Genomic DNA, 25,423 nt, shown 5'->3' with positions numbered 1-25,423 from the left:
ACAGTGTACTTATAATAAGTAAATAAATGTTAAAAAAAAAAAAGTAAATAAATAGTTGGCAGGAAGGAACCTAGCAGTGATGCACAATTTTAAACCCAGCACTCAAGGCATAGGCCAGCCCGATTTAGAGTGAGTTCTACAACAGCCAGGCTACAAAACAGAAACTGTGTCTCAAAAAAATAAAAACCAAAAATAAAGTACTGACACTGTTAACTGTCTTTCTCATGCAGCTTCCTTTTAAGAATCACAAACCAGAAAACTTTCATTTGAGAAAACGCTGACTGTGAGAGGAAAAGAAACACATCTGATTTTTGTTTTTGTTTCTAAGACAGGGTGTCACTGTGCAGCCCTGGCTGTCCTGGAACTCACTATATAGACCAAGCTGGCCCTGAATTCAGAGATCCAACTGCCCCAGCCTCCCAAGTGCTGGGATTAAAGGTGTGTATCTTTATACTAGACATTATACCAGACAAAATCAAAACCTAATAAAAAGCTTTATAACAGCCATAGCTAGAGACTGTCTCAGAAACAAAAAGTACTTTACATATGCACAGATTTTACTCTAAATCATGTGACATTTGATAAACTACACTGAATATTATGTTGCTATATATATTAGATTTATTTTGTGTATGTCATTTTGCCTGCATATATGCACATACACTATGTGCATACCTCGCAAAGAAACACACACATGTACATAAAAATTAAAAGTATAGTCATTTAAAAAATTTTTAATTGACAAAATTTGTATTTATTAGCTGGAAATGGTGGTGTATGACTTTAATTCCAGCGCTTGGGAGTCAGAGGCAAGCGGATCTCTGTGAGTTGGAGGTCTACAAAGTGAGTCCAGAATAGCCAGGGCTAGTAACATTGAGAAATCCTGTGTGAAAAACAAAACACAACACAACACAACACTGTATTTACTTATTTTGTGGGAGGGCACACAAGCGCTAACATAAAGGAGGATTTAAGAGACTGTGTTCTTTCCTTCCCCTGTGCAGGTTCCAAAGATGGAACTCTGGGCTATCAGAGCAGGGTAGCAAGTGCTTTCATCTGCTCGGCCACCTCACTGTCCCTTGATATAATTTTACAAGTATAGAAAGTATCACAGACCTTTAGTGTGAACCAGTCACAGACTGTTACAGAACTTGCTTAGTATGCACAAGGCCCTAGGCTTAAAACCAGAAAGAACAAAAGGTCTCCAATTTAAAAAAAAAAAAAAAAAGGGTCTCCAATTCTGTATAAGCATTCTTTGCTGTGGCTCTTCAATAGAGTATTCCAGTTATCTGACTGCCGAGGACACTCATCCTGTTCAATGTTTTCCTCCGTGTAAATTAATAAACATACTTCATGTGGTAGAGAAGGAAGGTAGCATGTCAAGGCGCTTACTACCAAGCAGTTTGCTCCCTGTGGGGAAAATCGACTCCTGGGAGCTGGCCTGACCTTTACAAGCCTGCTGTGTCAGGCATGTGTCCATACACATACAAGCACACACAAGTAAATAAATTTAAAATTTTTAATTCACACACACATAGACACATAGAGTACTTTAACAGACAAGTATCAGTATAGACCACACAGCAAAGAGCAACCATAGCAGAAAAATATTACTTCTCCATGATTGTTGCAGAATATAAAAGACATTAAATGGCACAGCCCGAAAGAATTCCACCACTAAGCTGAAGATGACAGCACACTCCACTAATCCCAGCTCAGGAAGTAAAGGAACAGTTCACAGCTAGCCTCTAATACAGACAGCTGCACGCCAGCCCTGGGCTCTGTGAGACCGATGTCTCAAAAACAAACAAGCAGGGCGTGGTGGGGCACGCCTTTCCCAGAGGCAGAGGCAGGCGGATTTCTGAGCTCAAGGCCAGCCTGGTCTATAGAGTGAGTTCCAGGACAGCCAGGGCTGCACAGAGAAACCCTGTCTCAAAATACCAACCAACCAACCAAACAAACAAACAAACAAAAACCTCCTCTGTACAAGTTGTTCTCCCTTCTCCCTATATTGCCCGGCAATAGTAAGGGAAATCAACTAAAAGCAACACCTAAAAGTACAGAAACTGGAGATGCCTACGAACAAGTTCATGCACTTACAGGTAGTTTGGTGAAAGCTGGGTTGGTGACATGCTTCCCAAAGGCATCTTCTTGGAACTGTAGAAGCTGCACCACCAGTCCAGCTAGTGTTTTATTGGTAGGAGCATCTGCATGAACGTACTGCAAGATAAAGAAAGACATGGATTTAAAACCCGGTACAGCTAATGCTGGAGAGGAAGAGATGTTACGTTAGTTCCTAGTACTTACTACGTAACAGTGCCATAGCACCACAGTTTAGGTGTACAAAGTCCATTCTCCACTATAAAGAATCATAAAATCACATCATGTACAGACTTAAAGGCAGAGCATAAATGCTAACGAGATGGCTCAGCAATTAAGACTATATGCTCTTACCAGCACCCAAATGACAGTTCAGAAATGTCTGTTAACTCCAGTTAGAGATCCTACCACCTCTTCAGGCCTGAGGATACCAGTCATGTATGGAGTACACAGACATACATGCAGGAAAATCACCCATGACACACCAGGCTGGAGAGCTGGCTCCGTGGTTAAGATGCTTTCGCAAAGGACCTAAATTCAATCGCCAGCACCAGAGTGGCAGCTCACATCTATATCTACAGTACTAGAAGATTCAACACCCTCACAGAGACATACATGCAAGTTATAAAACAATACACATAAAGTAAAAATAAATAAATCATTAAAAAAAAGGAAAACCAATGGTAAAGACAGGAAGTAGTTTTGTGACAAGGGAAGTGTAACTAATGAATTAACTACAAAACCTTTGATAGAGCTGGAGGGAAGGCTCAGCACTTGAGTCCATGGCTGCTCTTCCAGAGTACCTACATTCGATTCCCAGCACTCCATGGCAGCTCAAAACCATGGTCCAGATGATCCAAAGCTCTCTTCTAGATTATACATGCACCAGGCAAACTGTGGTACAGAGACATGCATGCTGGCAAAACCACCACACAGAGAAACTAAAAACAAAACTTTTTTGGAGTCCTCATAATCCCAGAACTCTAGACTTGAAAGCAGGATCTGCAAGGCACTGAAGACCATGCTCGCCCACAAAAAGAGCTCTGGGGCTGCGGAGCAGTGAGTTTTGGTTTTTTGTTTTGTTTTTGGAAGTGAAGTCTTATGTAGCCCAGGCAGAAAGAAAAGGGACCTTTCATGTCTCATTTGCTTCATATTAATTGTTGATATTTAAATTTCTGTTCTAGTGCTGAAGATGGCTCAGAAGATAAAAGACTGCTCACTGCTCTTCCCAAAGACCAGAGTTCAGGTCCCAGCACCCGGATCATGCAGTTTACATCCGGTTCCAAGGAATGAGACGCCCTCTGCTGGCCTCTGTGGACACTGACATGCACGTTCTGCACACAAAGAAACCTTTACCTTTGTGTGTCCTAAATACACTGTAACATGCAATAGAAATAATTAATGAACCAGTGTGTGGCCCATGCCTACAATCCTAGGCGAAGACAGGCAGGCAGCTCTTTCTAAGTCTGAGGCTAGTCTGGACTAAATAGTGAGATGGTGTCAGAAACGGGCGAGCAGGGAGAGGAGGAAGAGGACACAGTGTAGGGTACACCAAGCAGAAATGAGTCAACTCTATTTCTGACTTCAAAGCCTTAGCAACATGACCACTTCTGAAAACACCAGTGTATTACCAAAGCAACCCAAGATCCCTGTCAAGCCCATCAGGCTTCACTAAGCTGCAGACACTGAATGAAATGGTTCAGACTAGTTTGTCCCTTTTTAGTTTTTTAAGACAGAGTTCCATATTGGTACTTGAGGCTTGTCTTAACCTTCTTACCTAACAAAGGATGGCCTTGAACTTCTGATCTCGCTCACACCTCTCAAAAGACTGCAGCAGAGAGCCACCGATGCCTGGTTTTGGTGGCTCTCTGCTGGGTGCTGGGGTTCAAACTCTAGACCTAACCCATGCTAAACAAACACTCTACAAACTGATTTAAATCCCCAGGTCCTAGTTTAACTATTCATTCATTCAACAAACACTAAACAACTATTAAGAAAGGTGAGACAGTTAAATGTCAACTATGAGCTAGGACATGGAGTTGCATTTTCAGACTTGCAAATCTCAACACCCATTCTGGGTCCGCAATGGGGTAACCACTACTACTTAATTTAAGAGTAGAGGAAGTGTTTTGGATGTTTCATCATATCAACTAAGGGATTCATTCTTCAACACTTATATAAAGGTGAAATTTTACTAGAGGTATTATTGGGGCCAGTGAGGTGGAAACACATGGGTAAAAGCACTTGTCACAAGCATCAAGATCTAAAGTCAAGCAGGGCGGCGGTGGCGCAAGCCTTTAATCCCAGCGCTCCGGAGGCAGAGGCAGGCTGATTTCTGAGTTCGAGGTCAGCCTGGTCTACAAAGTGATTTCCAGGACAGCCAGGGCTATACAGAGAAACCCTGTCTCCGAAAAAAAAAAAAAAAAAAAAAAGATCTAAGTTCAATTCCTGGACCAGTATGGTGTTCGAGGAGAATCGATTTGCTTAAGTGGACATGCAAACAGGAGTTGTGTGTACCCCTCCAAAGTAAACAGTTGTAATTTTTTAAAAGTATCAACAAAGGGTTAATTCACGACTTCGTAAAACAACTGACTCAGCAGAATTTGCGTTCTAAAGTACGGGAAACACAAGATTTTTCCCCCAAAAATTAACATTGCAAAAAAATATAGATGATAAAAACTAAGCTCTCGCTTGACTCACATCCCTACACACCACCTAAAGTACAATGAAGTGGAAAACCAACACTTTTAATAGTCCTATATCAATCGTACAATACAAGGTTTAAACCTACATTAATCCACAAGGCCAGTCATCCAAGGTCCCCTACTAATCCACACAGGGTAGCAAGCCCTCAGTTACCTAGCCGCTCAACAACTGGCCTCTAAACAAAAGTTCAAGATACTTTTATTAGGATGGGCTCTTTGTTCACACACCTAAGGCAGCTAACAAAAGAACAGAAACACACGCTCTGCGACTCTGTCCAGCTCCACCTCTCCTGCACATAAGAGAGAGTGAGATGGGGCTTCCCACGCGAGTGCGTGGGCCCCAGAGAGCTAGCAGCTGGGGCCAGGTCGCCGCGTGCCTAGTCGCCCGCGGGGGCGTGGCAAGCGCCTAGACGGCCTTTGTTGTCCCTCGTGGCGCGCGGAGGGGGGGGGGAGGGGCGGCCCCAGGCATGCAAAGCGGGCAGCCACCATCAGCCCCCTTCGCGTGGCTCCTCGGTCCCCACGGGCGCGCGCGAACCCACCTTCTTGTAGTGCTTGCCCAGCCAGACTCGCACCGAATCTAGCTGGGACACCGTGTCCGGGCTCTCCCAAAACTTGCTGGCCGGGCCCCCGTCCTTCCTCCGGTACACGGCCAGCCCGGAGGCCGCCGCCGCACCTCCTGCACCCACAGCGCCTGCTGCTGCTCCCGGACCGCCACCCGCTGTCGCGGCCATAGTCACCGTCCGTCGTGTCTACCGCCCGGCCTAGCCTGGCCCTCGCGGCGTTTCCCGTTCGCACCCGCGCGCGCGCGCGCAGATGCCACCTCCTCCTCCTCCTAGCCCCGCCCAGCCAACCCTCTTCCGGCGCCGAGGCGCGGCCACGCCCCTTCTGGACCCTGAAGCTGCAACGAACCAGCGCTGAGAGCGGGCGTACGCATGCGCAGCACGCCGGTAGTCCGCTATAGACAGAGGCTGCCCGCCTTTTCCTCTGGTCTCTCGGAACTGAGCCTCAGCCTCGGCTGTTGGTAAACCCTACGAATGACTCTCCCGGGCCCCGTTTGTCTATTCGTTAGGCAGTTAACAATCTCAAGGGGGGGACTGGTGAGATTGCTCAGTGGGTAAGAGCACCCGACTGCTCTTCCGAAGGTCCAGAGTTCAAATCCCAGCAACCACATGGTGGCTCACAACCATCCCTAACGAGATCTGGCGCCCTCTTCTGGAGTGTCTGAAGACAGCTACAGTGTACTTACATATAATAAAAAAAATAAATAAATAAATAAAAAAAACAATCTCAAGGGGGTTCTGTATCTGCTGGAGAAAGCCGTCTAGGATGTGCAGTGCGAGCCGAGCCTCCCTCCCCCTCCCCCCAGCGCTAGTAAGCAATTCCTGCTAGTCCCGGAGGCCGCGAAGGTTTGGGGATCTGCATTAAAGACCTAGTCTTCCTTGGGGCTTCATTAACCACATCAGATGGCTTCTGCCTGGTCGGCCTAGCTAACAGCTAGGCCTGGACATTATCTTCCTTTTGATTCGCACTCTCAAATTCATCACTAAAAACTGGTTTTCATCCAGAAAACCAGTCCCTGAGTGAACAGGTGATCACAATTACCCAACGGTTTTTTTGTAGCTCTCTCTTCAACCTGGTGTTTTTATTTTATCATCGGCGTTGGGAACTGGACGCTTTATCTACATTCGAAGGCTATATGAAGGCTGAAAGTTTATATTGTAAACAATGTATTGGCTGTATTGGAAACGTGAACATGATATGATCACGAAGCTCCAAGTGAGGAGGTGTGATGAGTTTATAGACCTTTTAAAAAAAAATGGAGATAGTCTGGAAGGGGTAGTGTGCAGGGAAACAGGAGGTTTTCTGAGTTCCAGGCCTGCCTAATGTGCATACAGCTTGAAAGCCAGGACAACCAGGGCTACAGGAAACCCTGCCTGAACAAACAAGAGACTAGTCCTCTCAGGTTATGTATTTGGCTCAGTTCTTAAAAGCTTGGCAACCTGAGTTGGAACCCAGAACTCTCATAAAAGTGGAAGGTGAAATTCTTCACGAAGTTATACCCTGACTGTGTACTGTGGCACACATACATCACCCATACCTAATTCTGGGTGATAGTAATCCTAGCACTCAGGAGGTCGCTGAGTTTTAGGCCAGCTTGTTAACATAGTGAGTTCCAAGACTACATACAGAGACCCTGTCTCAACAACAAAATGGAGCAGGGCAGTGAAATGGCTCAGCGAGTAATGCCAATAGTGAGGACCTAAGTTCAATTCTGGAACAATGGAAGGAGAGAACCGACCACCTTGTCCTCTGACTCCCACAGGCAGCCTGGAATGACATGCTTGTCATGGCACATTCACACCCACAAACATAAGCAACATAAAGTAAATGCATGCATGTAATTTAAAAGTTCTTTTAAAGCCGGGCATGGTGGCGCGTCCCTTTAATCCCAGCACTCCAGAGGCAGAGGCAGGCGGATTTCGAGGCCAGCCTAGTCTACAAAGTGAGTTCCAGAACAGCCAGGGCTACACAGAGAAACCCTGTCTCGAAAAACCAAAAAAAAAAAAAAAAAGTTGTTTTAAGGACCTGGAGAGATGGCTCAGCGGTTAAGAGCACTGACTGCTCTTCCGAAGGTCCTGATTTCAAATCCCAGCAACCACAAGGTGGGTCACAACCACCCTTAATGAGATCTGACGCCCTCTTCTGATGTGTCTGAACACAGACAGCTACAGTGTATTTACATTTAATAATAATTTTTTTAAGTTCTTTTAAAAAGATAAAAGGCAGGAGGCAGAAGCAGGCGGATTTCTGAATTCAAGGACAGCCTGGTCTACAGAGTGAGTTCCAGGACAGCCAGAGCAATACAGAGAAACCCTGTCTCGAAAAAAACCAAAAAATAAAATAAAATAAAATAAAATAAATGCCGGGCGTGGTGGCGCACGCCTTTAATCCCAGCACTCGGGAGGCAGAGGCAGGCGGATTTCTGAGTTCGAGGCCAGCCTGGTCTACAAAGTGAGTGCCAGGACAGCCAGGGTGACACAGAGAAACCCTGTCTCGAAAAACCAAAAAATAAAAAAATAAAATAAAATAAAATAAAATAAAAAAATGGCTGGAGAGATGGCTCAGCGGTTAAGAGCACTGACTGCTCTTCTAGAGGTCCTGAGTTCAATTCCCAGCAACCACATGATGGCTCACAACCATCTGTAATGGGATTCAATGCCCTCTTCTGGTGTGTGTCTGAAGACAGCTAGAGTGTGTTCATACAAATAAAAATATATATCTTCTAAATAAAAAAAGGAAGAAAAATTTTGGTATCAAAAAAGGGAATTATGCCGCTGCGGAGTGTAACTAGAACTACTATAGCTGGTGTTTGTAAAGCACTGTGGATTTCTGTGCCATGATTTGCACTAAGCACACTTATTGCAAATAAGAAAAATGAATCATGGACAAAATGGAACAACAATCATAGAGAAGTTAAATAACTAGTGCCAGATGGTAGAGTCTAGTTTGGTTTTATATGTGTATAAATCTTTTGTTTTCCCATATGCGCCTGTGTACCACATGGGTGCTTAGTGCCCATGAAAGTTAGCAGAGGGCATCAGCTAGAAATGGAGTTACATAGAGATGGTTGTAAGCTTCCATGTGGGTGCTGGGAATCAGACCCATGTCCTTTGGAAGAACAAGTGTTCTTCTTAACTGCCGAGCCAGAAATTATAACTGAATAACCCAGAAATTATATCTGAAGTAAACATCCCTTTCAAGTACACTGTGTTCTTTGTTGATAGTACAATAGAGACATAAAAATGCATACGAATGTTGGGCGGTGGTGGTACACCCCTTTAATCCCAGCACTTGGGAGGCAGAGGCAGGCAGATTTCTGAGTTCGAGGCCAGCCTGGTCTACAGAGTGAGTTCCAGGACAGCCAGGGCTACACAGAGAAACCCTGTCTCGAAGAAAAAAAAATTAAAATGCTCAATATAGTGGCAAATGCCTCTAATCCCACCACTCAGAGTCAGAGATAAGCAGATTGAATACCAGGATAGCCAGAGCTATGTAGATAGACTGTCTCATAAAACCAAATAAACCGAACCAAAAGCAAAAAAACACTCACACAGCTGGGCAATGGTGGCCCATGCCTTTAATCCCAGCACTTGGGAGGCAGAGACAGGCAGATTTCAGAGTTCGAGGCCAGCCTGTTCTACAGAGTGAGTTCCAGGACAGCCAAGGCTATACAGAGAAACCCTGTCTCAAAAAAAAAAAAAAAAAAACTCACATAAATTGCCATATCATAGTGGCTCAGGCCTTTAATTCCAGCACAAGGACACAGAGCAGGCAGATCTTTGTGAGCTAGTAGCCAGCCTGAAGTGAGATCCTGTCATTTTTTTTTTAAGAATTTATCTTATGTATATGAGTACACTGTAGCTATACAGATGGTTGTGAGCCATCACATGGTTGTTGGGAATTGAAGTCCAACCCCACTCACTCACAAAGATTTTTTTCTTTTCTTTTTCTTTTTTTTTTTTTTTTTTTTTGGTTTTTTGAGACAGGGTTTCTCTGTGTAGCCTTGGCTGTCCTGGAACTCACTTTGTAGACCAGGCTGGCCTGGAACTCAGAAATTCACCTGCCTCTGCCCCTGGAGTGCTGGGATTAAAGGCGTGTACCATCACGCCCGGCCACAAAGATTTATTATTATATGTAAGTACACTGTAGCTGTCTTCAGACACTCCAGAAGAGGGCATCAAATCTCATTATGGATGGTTGCGAGCCACCATGTGGTTTCTGGGATTTGAACTCAGGACCTTCAGAAGAGCAATCAGATAACTGAGATAAGCTCTTCTACCAGAACCTAGTTCAATTCCTAACATCTAAACAGTGGCTCATAACCTCCTGTAACTCCAGTTCCAGGGGTTCTGAACTGCATTGTGAAGGCAACACAGCCATTCATACATACATGTATGTATCTATGGTAAGGCACAGACCTTATTATACAGAGCTGTAACCCCAATTACTCATGAGGCTGAAGTAATAAGATTGAAGGCTGCAGTGAACCTTGGGCCACAAAGTGAGTTCAAGGTCAATGTGGGCAAATGACTACAACTTTGTCTCCAAATAAAAATTAACACCAGGTGTGGTAGCAAGAGGTGTGTGTGACAGGAAGGTCACTGAAATTAAATTCAAGGTCAGCTGTGGCTGCATGGTGATACAAAGGCTAACTGAAACAACAATAACAACAAAAATACTTGAAATAATTAAAAGTGAAACTTGGGAGGGAGGGTATTGTAGACAGATGGCTCAGTGGCTAAAGGCTCTTGCTGCCATATCTGATGACCTGAGTACCATGGTGGAAGGAAAGACAGACTCCCTCAAGTTGTCCTCTAACTTCCACACTAGTGTACCAACACATATGCTAACATATAGGTTCATGAACGTTCACAACTACACAAATTCAATAAAATATATTTTCTAGAAAGTAGAGTATGGGGCTGGTGAGATGGCTCAGCGGGTAAGAGCACTGACTGCTCTTCCAAAGGTCATGAGTTCAAATCCCAGCAACCACATGATGGCTCACAACCATCCATAATGAGATCTGACGCCCTCTTCTGGAGTGTCTGAAGACAGGTAAAGTGTGCTTACATCTAATAAATAAATAAATCTTTAAAAAAAAAAAAAAAGCAATGGTGGCGCACGCCTTTAATCCCAGCACTTGGGAGGCAGAGGCAGGAAGATTTCTGAGTTCGAGGTCAGCCTGGTCTACAAAGTGAGTTCCAGGACAGCCAGGACTATACAGAGAAACCCTGTCTTGAAACAAAACAAAACAAACAAACAAGAAAGTAGAGTAGGGGGCTGGCGAGATGGCTCAGTGGGTAAGAGCACCCGACTGCTCTTCTGAAGGTCCAGAGTTCAAATCCCAGCAACCACATGGTGGCTCACAACCATCCGAAACGAGATCTGGCGCCCTCTTCTGGAGTGTCTGAAGACAGCTACAGTGTACTTACATATAATAAATAAATAAATAAATAAATAAATAAATAAATAAAAAAGAAAGTAGAGTATGTTGGCATGTGCCTGTAATCCCAGCACTGGAGAACTAGAGGCAGAAGGATGAGGCATTCAAGACCAACCTAGGTATATAGCTAGTGTAAGGCCAGCCTAGTATACATGAGACAGACCCCAGAGAGAGGTTCCAAGGTTTTTACTTGGGCATAGTGTAATGTTGGAGCACAGCTTGAAGGTCCTTGTACCCACAAATCTCCAAAGAAACCAGGAATGTTAAGCACAGAAGATTGTCTTTCCAATGGAAAAAGTGTAAATATTCTTTCATCCAGAAAGCTGGTAATTGGTAGTGATTAATAGCTTGGTGATCTACATTATCTGTTGGGCAAGGCCATATCAAGCTCCCACAAAAAGTGTGGCAAGTAATTTAAAGATTCATTTAGCCGGGCAGTGGTGGCGCACACCTTTAGTCCCAGCACTTGGGAGGCAGAGTCAGGCTGATCTCTGTGAATTTGAGGCCAGCCTGGTATACAGAGTGAACTCCAGGTCAGCCAAAGCCACACAAAGAAACCCTATTTCCAAAAATTTAAAGAATCCAACCTTGTCTTACTCCATATTCTCCCACATAAGAGTGAAAATTTGCCAAAATAATTTGCAGACAAGATATCAAAATACCTCGGGAGGCAGAGGCAGGCGGATTTCTGAGTCCAGCCTGGTCTACAGAGTGAGTTCCAGGACAGCCAGGGCAACACAGAGAAACCCTGTCTCGGAAAAAAAAAAAAAAAGATATCAAAGTACATGCTTTGGGCTGGATACTTGGGCTGGAGAGATGGCTCAGTGGTTAAGAGCACTGACTGCTCTTCCAGAGGTCCTGAGTTCACATGGTGGCTCACAACCATCTGTAATGGGATCTGATGCCCTCTTCTGGTGTGTGTGAAGACAACTACAGTGTACTCATATACGTAAAATAAATTTAAAAAAAAAAAAAAAAAAAAAAATCCAGAAAGATCCCAAAGGTATTAAACCAGCTAGATGACTCACTGGATGAAGGTGTATGCGGCCAGGCAGAACAATCTGAGCTCAATCCCTGCATCCCTGATGGAATGCTGACTCCTAACATCTGACCTCCACATGATCACAGGAGTGACCACGTGATAAAGCAATATAATTTTTGTTGTTTTGGATTAAAAAGAATATGGCGGGGGCTGGGGAGATGGCTCAGTGGGTAAGAGCACCCAATCGCTCTTCCGAAGGTCCAGAGTTCAAATCCCAGCAACCACATGGTGGCTCACAACCATCCGTAACGAGATCTGGCGCTCTCTTCTGGAGTGTCTGAAGACAGCTACAGTGTACTTACATATAATAAATAAATAAATCTTTAAAAAAAAAAAAAGAATATGGCATCATGGCAAGTCAACTAAAAGCAATTTTATGTATTTATGTATTTATTTATTTATTCATTCGAGACAGGGTTTCTCTGTATAGCCCTGGCTGTCCTGGAACTCACTTTGTAGACCAGGCTGGCCTCAAACTCAGAAATCCACCTGCCTCTGCCTCCCAAGTGCTGGGATTAAAGGCGTGTGCCACCAATGCCCGGCTTATAAAAGCAATTTTAAGAAAGTGGTAGAGTGGTAGAGTGCATGCTACAAAGCATGAGGCCTAAATTCAATCTACAACAATGTCAAAAAATGAACCTCTATATACATTCATGAGTACATTCCCATATGTGATGGTTAGCCTTGTCAACTTCACACAACTTACAGTAATTTGGAACCATGTATCCTAGGCAGTGGAAATCCTTAACTATATAACAGTACAGAAACCAAGGTACTGAGTACAAGGTAGCAACTATAAATTCATTCCTTTTGCCCTTGACCAGCTGTCTCAAGCTCCTAGTACTGTGGTTCCCTTTCAACAATAGACACTAAACGGGAATTGTTAGATAAAATAACCATTTTCTCCTCTAAATTGGTGTGTGTGTGTGTACCTATTTTATCACTAAGTTATGCATGTTATCTGTAGTTTAGCTACAACTATGGGAATACAAGTGTAATCATGTAATCACGGAAAGAATGTGAATCCAGCCTGAGCTTCATAAACAGATGGTTAAAAAGTCAAAATTTCAATATTTATGTAATACTATCTGGGAGGGCTGGTGAGATGGCTCAGCAGTTAAGAACACTGACTGCTCTTCCAGAGGTCCTAGGTTCAAATCCCAGCAACTACATGGTGGCTCACAACCATCTGTAACAAGACCTGATTCCCTCTTCTGGTGTCTGAAGACAGCTATAGTGTACTTACATATAATAAAAAAATAAATCTTTTTTTTAAAAAAAAAGACTATCCGTGAGATAACTGGTAAGGTTGCTGATAACCTGAATTCAATGTCTAGAATCCATGTAGAAGAGAACTGACTCTTGGAGTTTCCTCAGATCCCCACATGCATGCCATAGCATGAAAGGTGCATGCCTACATATTTATACACTCAAAAAGAAAACAAATTAAAAAGGCTAAAAGACCTTAAAACATTCTGCTTACATATATACATAGACATAGACACATACATACATACACACATACATAAATATATATAAACATACACAAACCCTACAACATTTTTTTAAAGATTTATTCATTTATTATATGTAAGTACACTGTAGCTCTTTTGTTTTGGTTTGGTTTGGTTTTTTGAGACAGGGTTTCTCTGTGTAGCCCTGGCTGTCCTGGAACTCACTTTGTAGACCAGGCTGGCCTTGAACTCAGAAATCAGCCTGCCTCTGCCCCCTGAGTGCTGGATTAAAGGCGTGCTCCACCACGCTCCGCTTACTGTAGCTGTTTTATATGTGTACACTGTAACTGTCTTCAGACACACCAGAAGAGGGCATCAGATCTCATTACGGATGGTTGCTGGGATTTGAACTCGGGACCTCTGGAAGAGCAGTCAGTGCTCTTTTTTTTTTTTTTTTTTTAAAGATTTTTTTTTTTTAAAGATTTTATTTATTTATTATATGTAAGTACACTATAGCTGTCTTCAGACACTCCAGAAGAGGGCGCCAGATCTCGTTACGGATGGTTGTGAGCCACCATGTGGTTGCTGGGATTTGAACTCTGGACCTTCGGAAGAGCAGTCGGGTGCTCTTACCCACTGAGCCATCTCACCAGCCCGCAGTCAGTGCTCTTAACCACTGGCTGAGTCATCTCTCCAGCCCCCAGATATTTTCTTGAGAGGCTGGGCACTAAGTACCCTGAATAAGTGGCATTAAAATTTAAACCTTTTGAGCCGGGCGTGGTGGCGCACGCCTTTAATCCCAGCACTCGGGAGGCAGAGGCAGGCGGATTTCTGAGTTCGAGGCCAGCCTGGTCTACAAAGTGAGTGCCAGGACAGCCAGGGCTACACAGAGAAACCCTGTCTCGAAAAACCAAAAAAAAAAAAAAAAAAAAAATTTAAACCTTTTGGTTTAGGGTCAGGCATCTATCTATCTATTTTTGGTAAGTTAAGTCAGGGTTTCCCTGTATAGCCCAGGCAGTCCTGAAACTTGTTCCATAGACCAGACTGGCCTTGAACTTAGATATCTTCCTGCTATCTCTGCATCCCAAGTGCTAGGATTAATGGCATATGCCACCACCACCTTAGATAATAATTTTTTTTAAGACTGAGTATCATTTTGTTACCAAGGCTGGCTTAAATTCCTGACTCAAGTGTCCTTTCACCATGGCCTTTGAAATAACTGCTACTATTATAGGCAAATTTCTACTGTATCTTGCTCATAAATACCTGGGTTTTTGTTTGTTTGTTTGTTGGCTGCTTGCTTGGTTAGTTTTGTGTGTGTGTATTATGTGTTTTGGCATGAACACACATGGCACAAATGTATAAGACAACTTTGTGAAGTTAATTTTCCATTTTTCCCTTCACATAGGATCCAGAGATTTAATTCAGGTCACTGGAATGGTTCTGAAAGTATCTGTACCCTGAGCCATCTCACTGGCCCATACATATGTTTTGATACAGTTATGCCCTCTTGCACATCTTATCATTTTTACCTGTTTTTCATTTCCTCCTTTTGTCTCTTCTATTGTATTCTCTTCAAATTTATGTCTTTTTTCACTTAGAAGCGTTTTTAATTAATTAATTAATTAATTAATGTGTGTACACTGTAGCTATCTTCAGACACACCAGAGAGTGCATTGGATCCCATTACAGATGGTTTTGAGCTACCATGTTGTTGCTGGGAATTGAACTCAGGACCTCAGGAAGAGCAGTCAGTGCTCTTAACCACTGAGCCATGTCTCCTGCCCTAAAAGTCTTACTACTGTGTGTGTACATGATGTGTGTGCATATGTGGGTGGGCCACGGTATGCTTGTAAGAGGACAATTTTGTAGAGCTGGTTCTCTCCTTCCACCCTTACATGTGTCACCTTACTCCTATGAGCATACCACCTACTTATGAAAATGCACATGGGCATTTTGGTGCACACTTTACAAGAGGCTAAGATTTGGATGGCTCTCTCCTTATACCATGCGAGTTCTGGGGACAAAACTTAGGTTGCCAAGTTTGGCAACCTGCGCAGCAATCTCAAATCTTTTTTCTTTTCTTTTTTTCTTTTTTAATATTTTGTTTGTTTGTTTTTTTGGTTTTTCGAGACAGGGTTTCTCTGTATAGCTCTGGCTGTCCTGGAGCTCACTTTGTAGACCAGGCTGGCCTCGAACTCAGAAATCCACCTGCCTCTGCCTCCCGAGTGCTGGGATTAAAGGCGTGCGCCACCACGCCCGGCCTATCTTTTTTAATATTTTTATTAGGTATTTTCCTCACTTACATTTCCAATGCTATCCCAAAAGTTCCCCATACCATCCCCCCCCCTCAACTCTTTTTTCTAAGGTCATAACATACAACCCACACGCTGTTCTGTCTTGAGGCAGCTCACTCTCATTGGAGAATTTTTTTTAAAGAGTTATTTATTTATTTATTTATTTATTACATGTAAATACACTGTAGCTGTCTTCAGGGAGTCAGATCTCATTATGGGTGTGTCTTAGTCAGGGATTCTATTCCTGCACAAACATCATGACCAAGAAGCAAGTTGGGGAGGAAAGGGTTTATTTGGCTTACACTTCCATGCTGCTGTTCATCACCAAAGGAAGTCAGGACTGGAACTCAGACAGGTCAGGGAGCAGGAGCTGATGCAGAGGCCATGGAGGGATGTTCTTTACTGGCTTGCCTCCCCTGGCTTGCTCAGCTTACTCCCTTATAGAACCCAAGACTACCAGCTCAGGGATGGTCCCACCCACAAGGGGCCTTTCCCCCTTGATCACTAATTGAGAAAATGCCTTACAGTTGGATCTCATGGAGGCATTTCCTCAACTGAAGCTCCTTTCTCTGTGATAACTCCAGCTGTGTCAAGTTGACACAAAAATAGCCAGTACAGGATGGTTGTGAGCCACCATGTGGTTCCTGGGATTTGAACTTCGGACCTTTGGAAGAGCAGTCGGGTGCTCTTACCCACTGAGCCATCTCACCAGCCCTGGAGTACTGTTTTTGCTTAGCTTTGCTAACTAAATTTCTGCTTAAACTGTGACTCAACTCTTTTGGTTATTGCGGCGGGGTCTCTTCACAGTCTTAGAGCTCATGAGTCCATGAACTCACAGAGTTCCACTTGCCTCTGCCACCTGAGGACTGGAACCAGAGGTATGTGTCACCATGCCTGGCAAGGTTTTCTCATCCTTGATTCTCTGTAGCTTTGTGACACTGAACCCAGGTGTGTATTCATTTTCATGTGTCCTGCACATCATTTACTGTGCAGGTCTGCTCTGAGGACTTGTGCTTTTGTTTTGAACATACGCAAACACCAAGTTAAATCCACTATTGTGTCTCTATCTGTCAGGCCTATCTTTTTCTTTTTTTTTTTTTTAACATAGTGTCTTATGATGTTGCCCAGTTACACATCCAGAAATAAGCAGAGTCAATTTGGCCTTCACAACCCATAAAGTAACATGTCTCAAGGAGCAGGAGAACTGTCCTCATGAAGTATAGGTAACGGGGTGAGAAACACGCTTCTCTACAAGTAAAAATGGCAATGACGACAAAACAAAAACCTCAATGTCTGGGCTTTGAACCTGTCATGCATTTAAAGCATGAGGGCCAGAGAAATGGCTCAGTGGGTAGGTAGGTACTTCTCACACAAGCCTTACGACTCGAGCTCATCACTGGAGCCCACATAAAGGTAGAAGGAAAGAACAAGCCTCACAACTTGTTCTTTGAGCTCCACAGTATGCTGTGGCACGTGCATATATCCCCTGCACCTCCCAAATGTCATATATGTATACCATAACAGTTTTTGAAAATACAAAAACAGCAGCCTTCCAGATGCTGTGCTGGATCTGTCAGCACTGCAGGAACAGCTGCTGGGCTCTGTCTGTGACAATGGGGCAAAGAGCAAGTGGCTAATTCTATACTGTTTTCAGAAGCCAGTAAGCACTAAGAATGGTAAATAGCTTGACACTTCATGGGGGTGGGGGTGAAGGGAACAGGCAGGTGTGGCACGTCTTTTAATTCCAGCACCAGGGAGGCAGAAGGTAGGTGTACCACATGCCACTCAGCCTGGGGCCTGGAACCCTGACTAGAAGCAGGGTGGGAATGAAAATAGGCATACATACTTAGGTACAGGGAAGCTGAAATGAGGCAGGGTTCTGGAAACTCAGCATGTTTATTAGGTACAGCACGGGGGAAGGGGAGAAGGGTTGGCTAGTCTTGGCAGGAGACCTCTGAGGCTATAAACATCTAGGGGAAGCTGCAGTTGCTAGTCTTTGCATTCACTGGACATTGTTCATGTACACTCATATTTGTTCCCTTGAGGAAAGCTCTGGCATTTCTGTCGAGTCTTCACCCAGGTTAAGGCTCTGCCACTTCCATGGAGCTGAGTCCTTGTCCTTGCCTGTGTCAATAGTACACAGTTACTCAGGACTTCTTCCATTCCCTACACTGGAAGTTCTCTAAGTTCAAGGTCAGCCTGGTCTACCATACAGTGATACCCTGTCTCAGAATCAAAAGGGCTGGGGAATGTGGCTTGGTGATTAAGGCACATAAGTAGCTTGACTGAGATTCTGGGGTAATCTCTAGTCTGAAAAGAAGGGAGGGTGGTGGAGGAAAGAGGCAGGTCCAGGTGTGAGGATGCCAATATAGCTCTATCGCCCAACCAATCTAAAAGGTGAGACTGGAGCCTAACCAGCCTGCATTTAAGAGCCTGCTAGGCTGGGCGGTGGTGGCGCATGCCTTTAATCCCAGCACTCGGAGGCAGAGGCAGGAGGATTTCTGAGTTCGAGGCCAGCCTGGTCTACACAGCCAGGGCTATACAGAGAAACCCTGTCTCTAAAACAAAAAAACGGGCTGGAGAGATGGCTCAGTGGTTAAGAGCACTGACTGCTCTTCTAGAGGTCCTGAGTTCAATTCCCAACAACCACATGGAGGCTCACAACCATCTGTAATGGGATCTGATGCCTTCTTCTGGTGTGTTTGAAGACAGCTACAGTGTACTCATATATATAAAATAAATTAAAAAAAAAAAGAAAAACAAAACAACAACAACAACAAAAACCAAAAAGAAGAGAGTCTGCTAGTATAGTTCAGTATTAAAGTGTATGCTGAAGGCCACCACAAAGAAATAAAACCCAGCCGGGAGTGGTGGCGCACACCTTTAATCTCAGCACTCGGGAGGCAGAAGCAGGCGGATTTCTGAGTTCGAGGCCAGCCTGGTCTACAGAGTGAGTTCCAGGACAGCCAGGGCTACAACAGAGAAACCTTGGCTCGAAAAACCAAAAAAAAAAAAAAAAAAAAAAAAAAAGAAAAAAAAAAAAGAAATAAAACCCAGGGGGATTTCTTTTTTTTTTTTTTTTAAGATTTATTTATTTATTATGTCTAAGTACCCTGCAGCTGTCTTCAGACACACCAGAGAGGCCGTCAGATCACATTACAGATGGTTGTGAGCCATCATGTGGTTGCTGAAATTTGAACTCAGGACCTTTGGAAGAGTAGTTAGTGCTCTTAACCACTGAGCCATCTCTCCAGCCCCAGGGAGATCTCTTAACATGACATTCCTTTTTTTTTTTAAAGTGTGTGTGTGTGTGTGTATATATATATATATATATATATATATTGTGATGGTTTGTATATCCTTGGATCAGGGAGTGGCACCATCTGAAGGTGTGGTCTTGTTGGAATGGGTGTGTCACTGTGGGTGTGGGCATAAGATCCTCACCCTAGTTGCCTGGAAGTCAGTCTTCAACTAGCAGCCTTTGGATGAAGACAGAACTCTCAGCTCCTCCTACGTCATGCCTGCCTGGATACTGCCATACTCCCACCTTGATGACAATGGACTGAACCTGTAAGCCAGCCCCAATTAAATGTTGTTTTTTATAAGACTTGCCTTGGTCATGGTGTCTGTTCACAGCAGTAAAACCCTAACTAAGACAGAAGTTGGTACCAGGAGTGGGGTGTTGCTGTGATAGGCCTGACCAAGCTTTTATTTGAAAGAATGTGGATTTTGGGACTTTGGATTTGGAAAGCAGTGGAATGCTTTAAATGACGCTTAATGGGTCATCCTAGTAGGAATATGGAAGACTGTTGCTGGGAGTAATTTGAACTGGGTTGACCTGGCCCAAGAGATTTCAAAGGAGAAGAATTTCAGAATGTGGCATAAAGACTGATTTTGTGGTATTTTGGTGAAGAATGTGGCTACTTTTTGCCCTTGCCTGAAAAGTCTGCCATGAAGCTAAGGCGAAGAGACTCAGTTTAATTGCACTGACAAAGGAAGTTTCAAAAAATCTCAGCAGAGACTTTGTTCTCTGGTTAAATCTTATGAAGAGAAGTTTGAACAAGCATAGCAAGCTTAGAAAGGAAAAATATAAAATATATGGTTCGAGTATTAAAGAGGTACCAGGAAGTGAAATGGAACAAAATTCTGTGTTCTAGGAGATAACAGATTAAGGGAGTGGGACCTTGGGGCAAAATCCTACCCAGCTAAATTAAATCTAGGCATAGTGGTACACACCTTTAATCCCAGGAGACAGGCACGCTGATCTCTGCGTTCAAGGCCAATCTACAGAGAAAGATCCAGGAGAGCCAAGCTTAGGCAGTGAAGGAATTAGAAAACAGAAAGTTCCTGCAAGTAGCAGAACTCAGCAGCTTCAGCCATGTGGCTCTGGCTCTAGAGTTAAGAATGGAAGGAACTACTGCGAAAATTGTTGCTGGTTAGCTGGAACTAAGGAATTAGCAGTGATTAAGAAGAGACCAGCATCACTGAGGTGAAATCTTCTGGAAATTGTTTTCTGGGAGCACAAAGAAGCTGTGTTCCAGAGATAGCCAAGGTTGTACCTCATGCTGCGGCTGGTCTTGGTAATGTGTAAGAGTCACTCTGGTGGTACTGCTTGTGAAGGAATGAAGGGATCATGGAGAGAAGCTGAGGCTTAGCACTGTGAGAGGCCAGGGAAGGCCATTGGAGAAGGTGAAGCCTAGGCTGTAGTTGATGGCCCAGGACTGAAGGGGTCATGCAAAGGATTTGAGGCTAGGCACTGTGAAGAGAGCCTATGAGAGGCTATTGGTGAAGCCTAGTTGGAATGGAACACCCCAGTGTATTGGAGATGTCAGTACCATGAGATGATCACCAAGAACAGCAGCCATAGTGGAGTAGATCAACCTGAGCTTAGAGGGCTACAGAGGGCAGAGATGGAAAAGTGATGCCAGCCCTTAGGAGGCGTCCAAAAGATCAAGTGGAATCCCAGACACTGAAACAAGAAGCTGTAACATTGAAATTGCCTTGGAGACTCAAAGATGTTAAAGATACCAGAGCCTTGGGATACATGCTGAGAAAAGCTGCTAACAGGGAGTGGAACCAGCCCAGGAGAAAGCAGTTTGTTGCAGTCAACAAAGATGAAAAAGGAGTGGCTATCTGAAGACCGCTTTGACATCAGCCATGGAGATGCAGAGTTTGGAGTTTGCCCAGCTGGTTTCCTGATTTACTTTGGGGATTACAGTTAATTAAGTTGGATGAATCTCAGAAGAGACCTTGAACTTTGGACTTTTAACACTGTTGCAACTGCTATAGACTATGAGGACTTTGAAAGTTGGACTAAATGCATTTTCCATTATGCTATGTTTAAGTATGGCCCCCATAGACTCATGTTTTTGAACAAGTCTATGGGGACCAGGGAGTGGAATGCGATGGTTTGTATATCCTTGGACCAGGGAGTGGCACCATCTGAAGGTGTGGCCTTGTTGGAATGGGTGTGTCACTGTGGGTGTGGGCATAAGATCCTCATCCTAGTTGCCTGAAAGTCAGTCTTCCACTAGCCGCCTTTGGATGAAGACATAGAACTCTCAGCTCCTCCTGCGCCATGCCTGCCTGGATACTGTCATGCTCCCTCCTTGATGATAATGGACTGAACCTCTGAACCTGTAAGCCAGCCCCAATTAAATGTTGATTTTTATAAGAGTTGCCTTGGTCATGGTGTCTGTTCACAGCAGTAAAACCCTAAGACATATATATACACACACATATACAAATGTATATATATATATATGAGTGTATGTGTGTACAGAGTACAGGTGCCAGAGGAGAGGGTGTCAGATCCCCTGGACTTGGAGTTAGAAGTAATTAAAATGCTTTACCTGAGTTCTGGGAAGTGAAGTAGGGTCCTCTACAAGGGCAGTATGTGTTCTGAATTGAGCCATCCCTCTAGATCTACTTCTGGTTTGCTTTTTGTTGTTATTTTTGAGACAATCTCACTGTATATCTACAGCTATTAAGAGATCTGTCTGTCTCTGCCTCCCAAGCATGGGAATTAAAGGTGTGAGACACTGGGCTGGATTTATAATTATTTTGTTTTTTACTTTTTTTCTTCCTTTTTGAGACATGATTTCTCTGTGTAGCCATGGCTTCTTAGAACTCATTCTGTAGAACTGGCTGGCCTCAAACTCAAGAGACCTACCTGCCTCTGCCATCTCCCAGTGCTGGGACTAAAGGTATGCATCATTACCAGCTTTTTTTTTTTTTTTTTCCCGAGGCAGGGTTTCTCTGTATAGTCCTGGCTGTCCTGGAACTCACTTTGTAGACCAGGCTGGGCTTGAACTCAGAAATCCACCTGCCTCTGCCTCCCGAGTGGTGGGATTAAAGGCGTGTACCACCACGCCTGGCTCTAATTATTTTTAAGAAAGATTTATTATACGTAAGTACACTGTAGCTCTCTTCAGACACTCCAGAAGATCTCATTACAGATAGTTGTGAGCCACCATGTAGTTGCTGGGATTTGAACTCAGGACCTTCGGAAGAACAGTCAGTCTCTTTTAACTACTGATCCATTTCTCCAGCCCCCTTTTTCTTTTTCTTTAAAGATTTATTTATTTATTATATGTAAGTACACTGTAGCTGTCTTCAGACACTCCAGAAGAGGGCGCCAGATCTCGTTACGGATGGTTGTGAGCCACCATGTGGTTGCTGGGATTTGAACTCTGGACCTTCGGAAGAGCAGTCGGGTGCTCTAACCCACTGAGCCATCTCACCAGCCCCAGCCCCCTTTTTCTAATTCTTTGGTTTTTTTGGAGACAGGGTTTCTCTGTGTAGCCCTGGCTGTCCTGGAACTCACTCTGTGGACCAGGCTGGCCTCGAAATCAGAAATTGGCCTGCCTTTGTCTCCAGAGTGCTGGGATTAAAGGCGTGCGCCACCACGCCAGGCCCTTTTTCTTTTTTTCGGTTTTTTCGAGACAGGGTTTCTCTGTGTAGCCCTGGCTGTCCTGGCACTCACTTTGTAGACCAGGCTGGCCTCGAACTCAGAAATCTGCCTGCCTCTGCCTCCCGAGTGCTGGGACTAAAGGCGTGCGCCACCACACCTGGCATTCCGCCCTTTTTCTAATTCTTAAATATCATAGTTATTGCTGGTAGTAGTGGCACGGGGTTTTCATCCTAGCACTATAGAGGCAGAAGTAGGCGTATCTCTGAGTTCAAGGCCAGCCTAGTGTAGAAAGGGAGTTCCAGGCCAGCCAAGGCTGTTATACGGAGAAGCCCTGTACGTGTGTGTGTGTGTGTGTGTGTGTGTGTGAGTGGGTGGGTCCCCCACAGCACAACCATCATGTATGTGGAGATCAAAGGACAATTTTCCCAATTTGTTTTTTAAAAAAAAAAACATTTATTTATTTGTATTTATATGAGTACACTGTAGCTGTCTTCAGATATATCAAGAAAGGGCATACGATCCCATTAGAGCTGGTAGTGAGTCACTATGTGGTTGCTGGGAATTGAACTCAGGACCTCTGGAAGAGCAGTATGGTGCTCTTATCCGCTGAGCCATCTCTCCAGCTCCCCCTCCCCCAATCTGGTTCTTTCCTTCTACTATGTGGACTCTGGTGATTGCCTTGCTGGTCCACTTTAATATATTTATATATTTTTCTGTGTATAAATATTTCTCTGACTATGTCTGTCAAGGCAGTACTGATAGAGGAACAATTAGCTTCCTTGGAACTGGAGCTGCAGAAGGTTGTTAGCTTCAATGTGGATGCTAGGAATTGAACTTGGGTCTTCTAGAACAGCAAGTGCTCTTAAGTGCTGAACCATCTCTCCAGCACTCACTTTCTACTTCGTTGTGGGGAGTCTTTCAATGGAGCCCAGGCTGGCCTCAGACTTGTAGCAAATGGGAGTTAATCCACACAGTACTACATTCAGAAACTTTGACCTATTTCCTGTAAACATTTATTTAATCTGCTGGCCATAGTGAGCCATTGTAGTCTCAGGACATACTTCTCAACCAACACTCTTAGCACTCAGCAGTGGGCAAGCCTTGTCTTGTGTCCCTAGCACTTCACCCCTTTCTAGCATTTATCTCTTTCCTTTGGCTCCCACTTTTTCCTCTTTTCTACTAGGATACTAGGCTTCCTGAGGCTAGGGTCATATTGTCTACATACCTGGCTATAAATAGCAGTCTCTCAAATTACCAGCACAAGGATTTGTTTGCCTGTTCAAGATGCAGTCTTGGATAACTCAAACTGGTCTAACTATCTGAAGCTCGCCTTGAAGATCCTGTTTCTATAAGGATTCCAAGTATGTACCAAACATGTTGGGCACTGCAGGGATTTCTGTTTTGTTTTCAAGAAGCAATTCTTTGTTTCACCTTCCTTTCTCCTAGCCTTCTGTGCAATTTAGCAGGAAAATAACTAGTATACTTTCCTTCCTTCCTTTTCTTTCCGTCTTCATTTGAGACAGGGTCTATGTCGCTCTGACTGGCCTGGAACTCTTCAGATCAGAGATCTGCATGTCTCTGTCTCCAGAATGCTAGGTTTAGAAGCACATACTGCCATGCCTTTCTTGCTATGCAATCCAGGTTGTCTTCTAACTCCCAGTTGTCTTGCCCCAGCTTCAGACCAGCTGAAGTCACCTGTGCTATGGCACCCAGCTAACAATACATTTAAATGGCTGCACAAAAAAATAGCATAGGAAAACGGACTGGAGATACGGTTCAGTGGTTATGAACACTTGCCTGATTAGTAGTTTTGTTGTTGTGTGTGTTTTGATTGATTTGACACAAGCTATAGTCATTTGGGTAGAGAAAACCACAATTGAGAAACTGCCCCCACCAATCTGGCTTTTAGGCAGGGTGGAGGTTTTGGGAGGGTGCCTCCCGTGGGGAGATAGTAAATTCTGGGGCTGTTGTATCAGCCATGAGGCAGTAAGCAATGGTTCCTCCATGTCTTTTTGTTTCAATTCCTGATATGACATTACTTAATGGCAGACTGTCACCTATAAGGTGAGAAGTAAACCTTCATCCCCAAGTGGCGTTTGGTCGTGGTATTTTTACCTCAGCAATAGAAAACCTAAGATAACGGCTGGCCGACAACAGCCTGTAACTCCAGCTTCCAGAGATCTGATGCCATGTCACTTGGTACCACACACATGCACATAGAATTTTCTTCGTCTGTTTTAAATTACGAGCTATTGTATTAGCTCTCCAAATATCACGAAAAGGCACATCCTCAAATATTGTCTTCCCAGCTGTGAACGACTGCCCAACGCCACTGAGTTTCCTCTATCGACGGCGGATTTCATCGAACCCATGCTTCATTCTGTTCAGAGGACAAACAGGCAAACCCCCTCCCCTCGTTCCTGAGAGTCGATGTGGCCTAGGCTCGCAGTCGTCCCTCACCACAACCCCCCCCCCCCCCCGAAGCCAGCAGCAAGCGCTACCCTGTCTTTTGCCTGGTTTATGTCTCTGTGAGGCAAAATCGCTCACCTCCCTAAAAGTAGAGAAGACCAAGGGGAGACGCAGGAGAGAAAAGGCGCGACGGACACAGAGCTGCGGCTGGGGATGGAGAGACGAGCCTGAGATGGTCACCCGTCCCCAGCTCCCGCCGGCTCCCACGGCACAGGCCACGCGCGTCCCCGGCCGCTCCGCCGGAAGTCCCGCCTGCGTCTGGGGCTACAGCCGTGCTCCCTCCAGCCAGTGCCCGGGTACAGGCGCAGACTGACCGTCTCGCGCTGTGAGCTGAGGGACACAAGAGACAACCCAGGCAGCCGAACGCCTCGAGAGCCCCAAGGAAGCGGCAGCCCGCACAGAGGGCCAGGCCGAACAGAGCCGGGGCCGCAGGTGG

General features: G+C 44.5%; 1 protein-coding gene and 1 non-coding gene across 3 annotated transcripts in view; one reads left to right on the top strand and one right to left on the bottom strand.

The window, feature by feature from the left end:
* The window catches only part of Smarcc1 (SWI/SNF related BAF chromatin remodeling complex subunit C1), a 109,371-nt gene extending 103,731 nt beyond the window's left edge, over positions 1–5,640 (bottom strand). For both annotated transcript variants that reach the window (XM_021171250.3, XM_085828063.1), the window contains exons 1-2: positions 5,345–5,640; positions 2,101–2,220 (exon numbers count right to left, since the gene is read on the bottom strand). In XM_021171250.3, coding sequence (XP_021026909.1) covers positions 2,101–2,220; positions 5,345–5,536 — 312 coding nt within the window. In that variant the 5' untranslated portion in view covers positions 5,537–5,640. The remainder of the gene's footprint in view (positions 1–2,100; positions 2,221–5,344) is intronic.
* Positions 5,641–17,163: 11,523 nt separating this feature from the next.
* On the top strand, positions 17,164–17,299 carry LOC115032011 (small nucleolar RNA SNORA43). Its single transcript, XR_003837660.1, has one exon. It is a non-coding gene; the product is annotated as a small nucleolar RNA SNORA43 (small nucleolar RNA).
* The last annotated feature ends 8,124 nt before the right edge of the window (positions 17,300–25,423 follow it).

Source organism: Mus caroli, unplaced genomic scaffold, assembly GCF_978045245.1.
Source record: "Mus caroli unplaced genomic scaffold, Mus_caroli_1 scaffold_11, whole genome shotgun sequence".
Taxonomy (NCBI): Eukaryota; Metazoa; Chordata; class Mammalia; order Rodentia; family Muridae; genus Mus; species Mus caroli.
The sequence above is the reverse complement of the archived record's forward strand: the minus strand, read 5'-3'. Positions and strand labels throughout refer to the sequence as shown.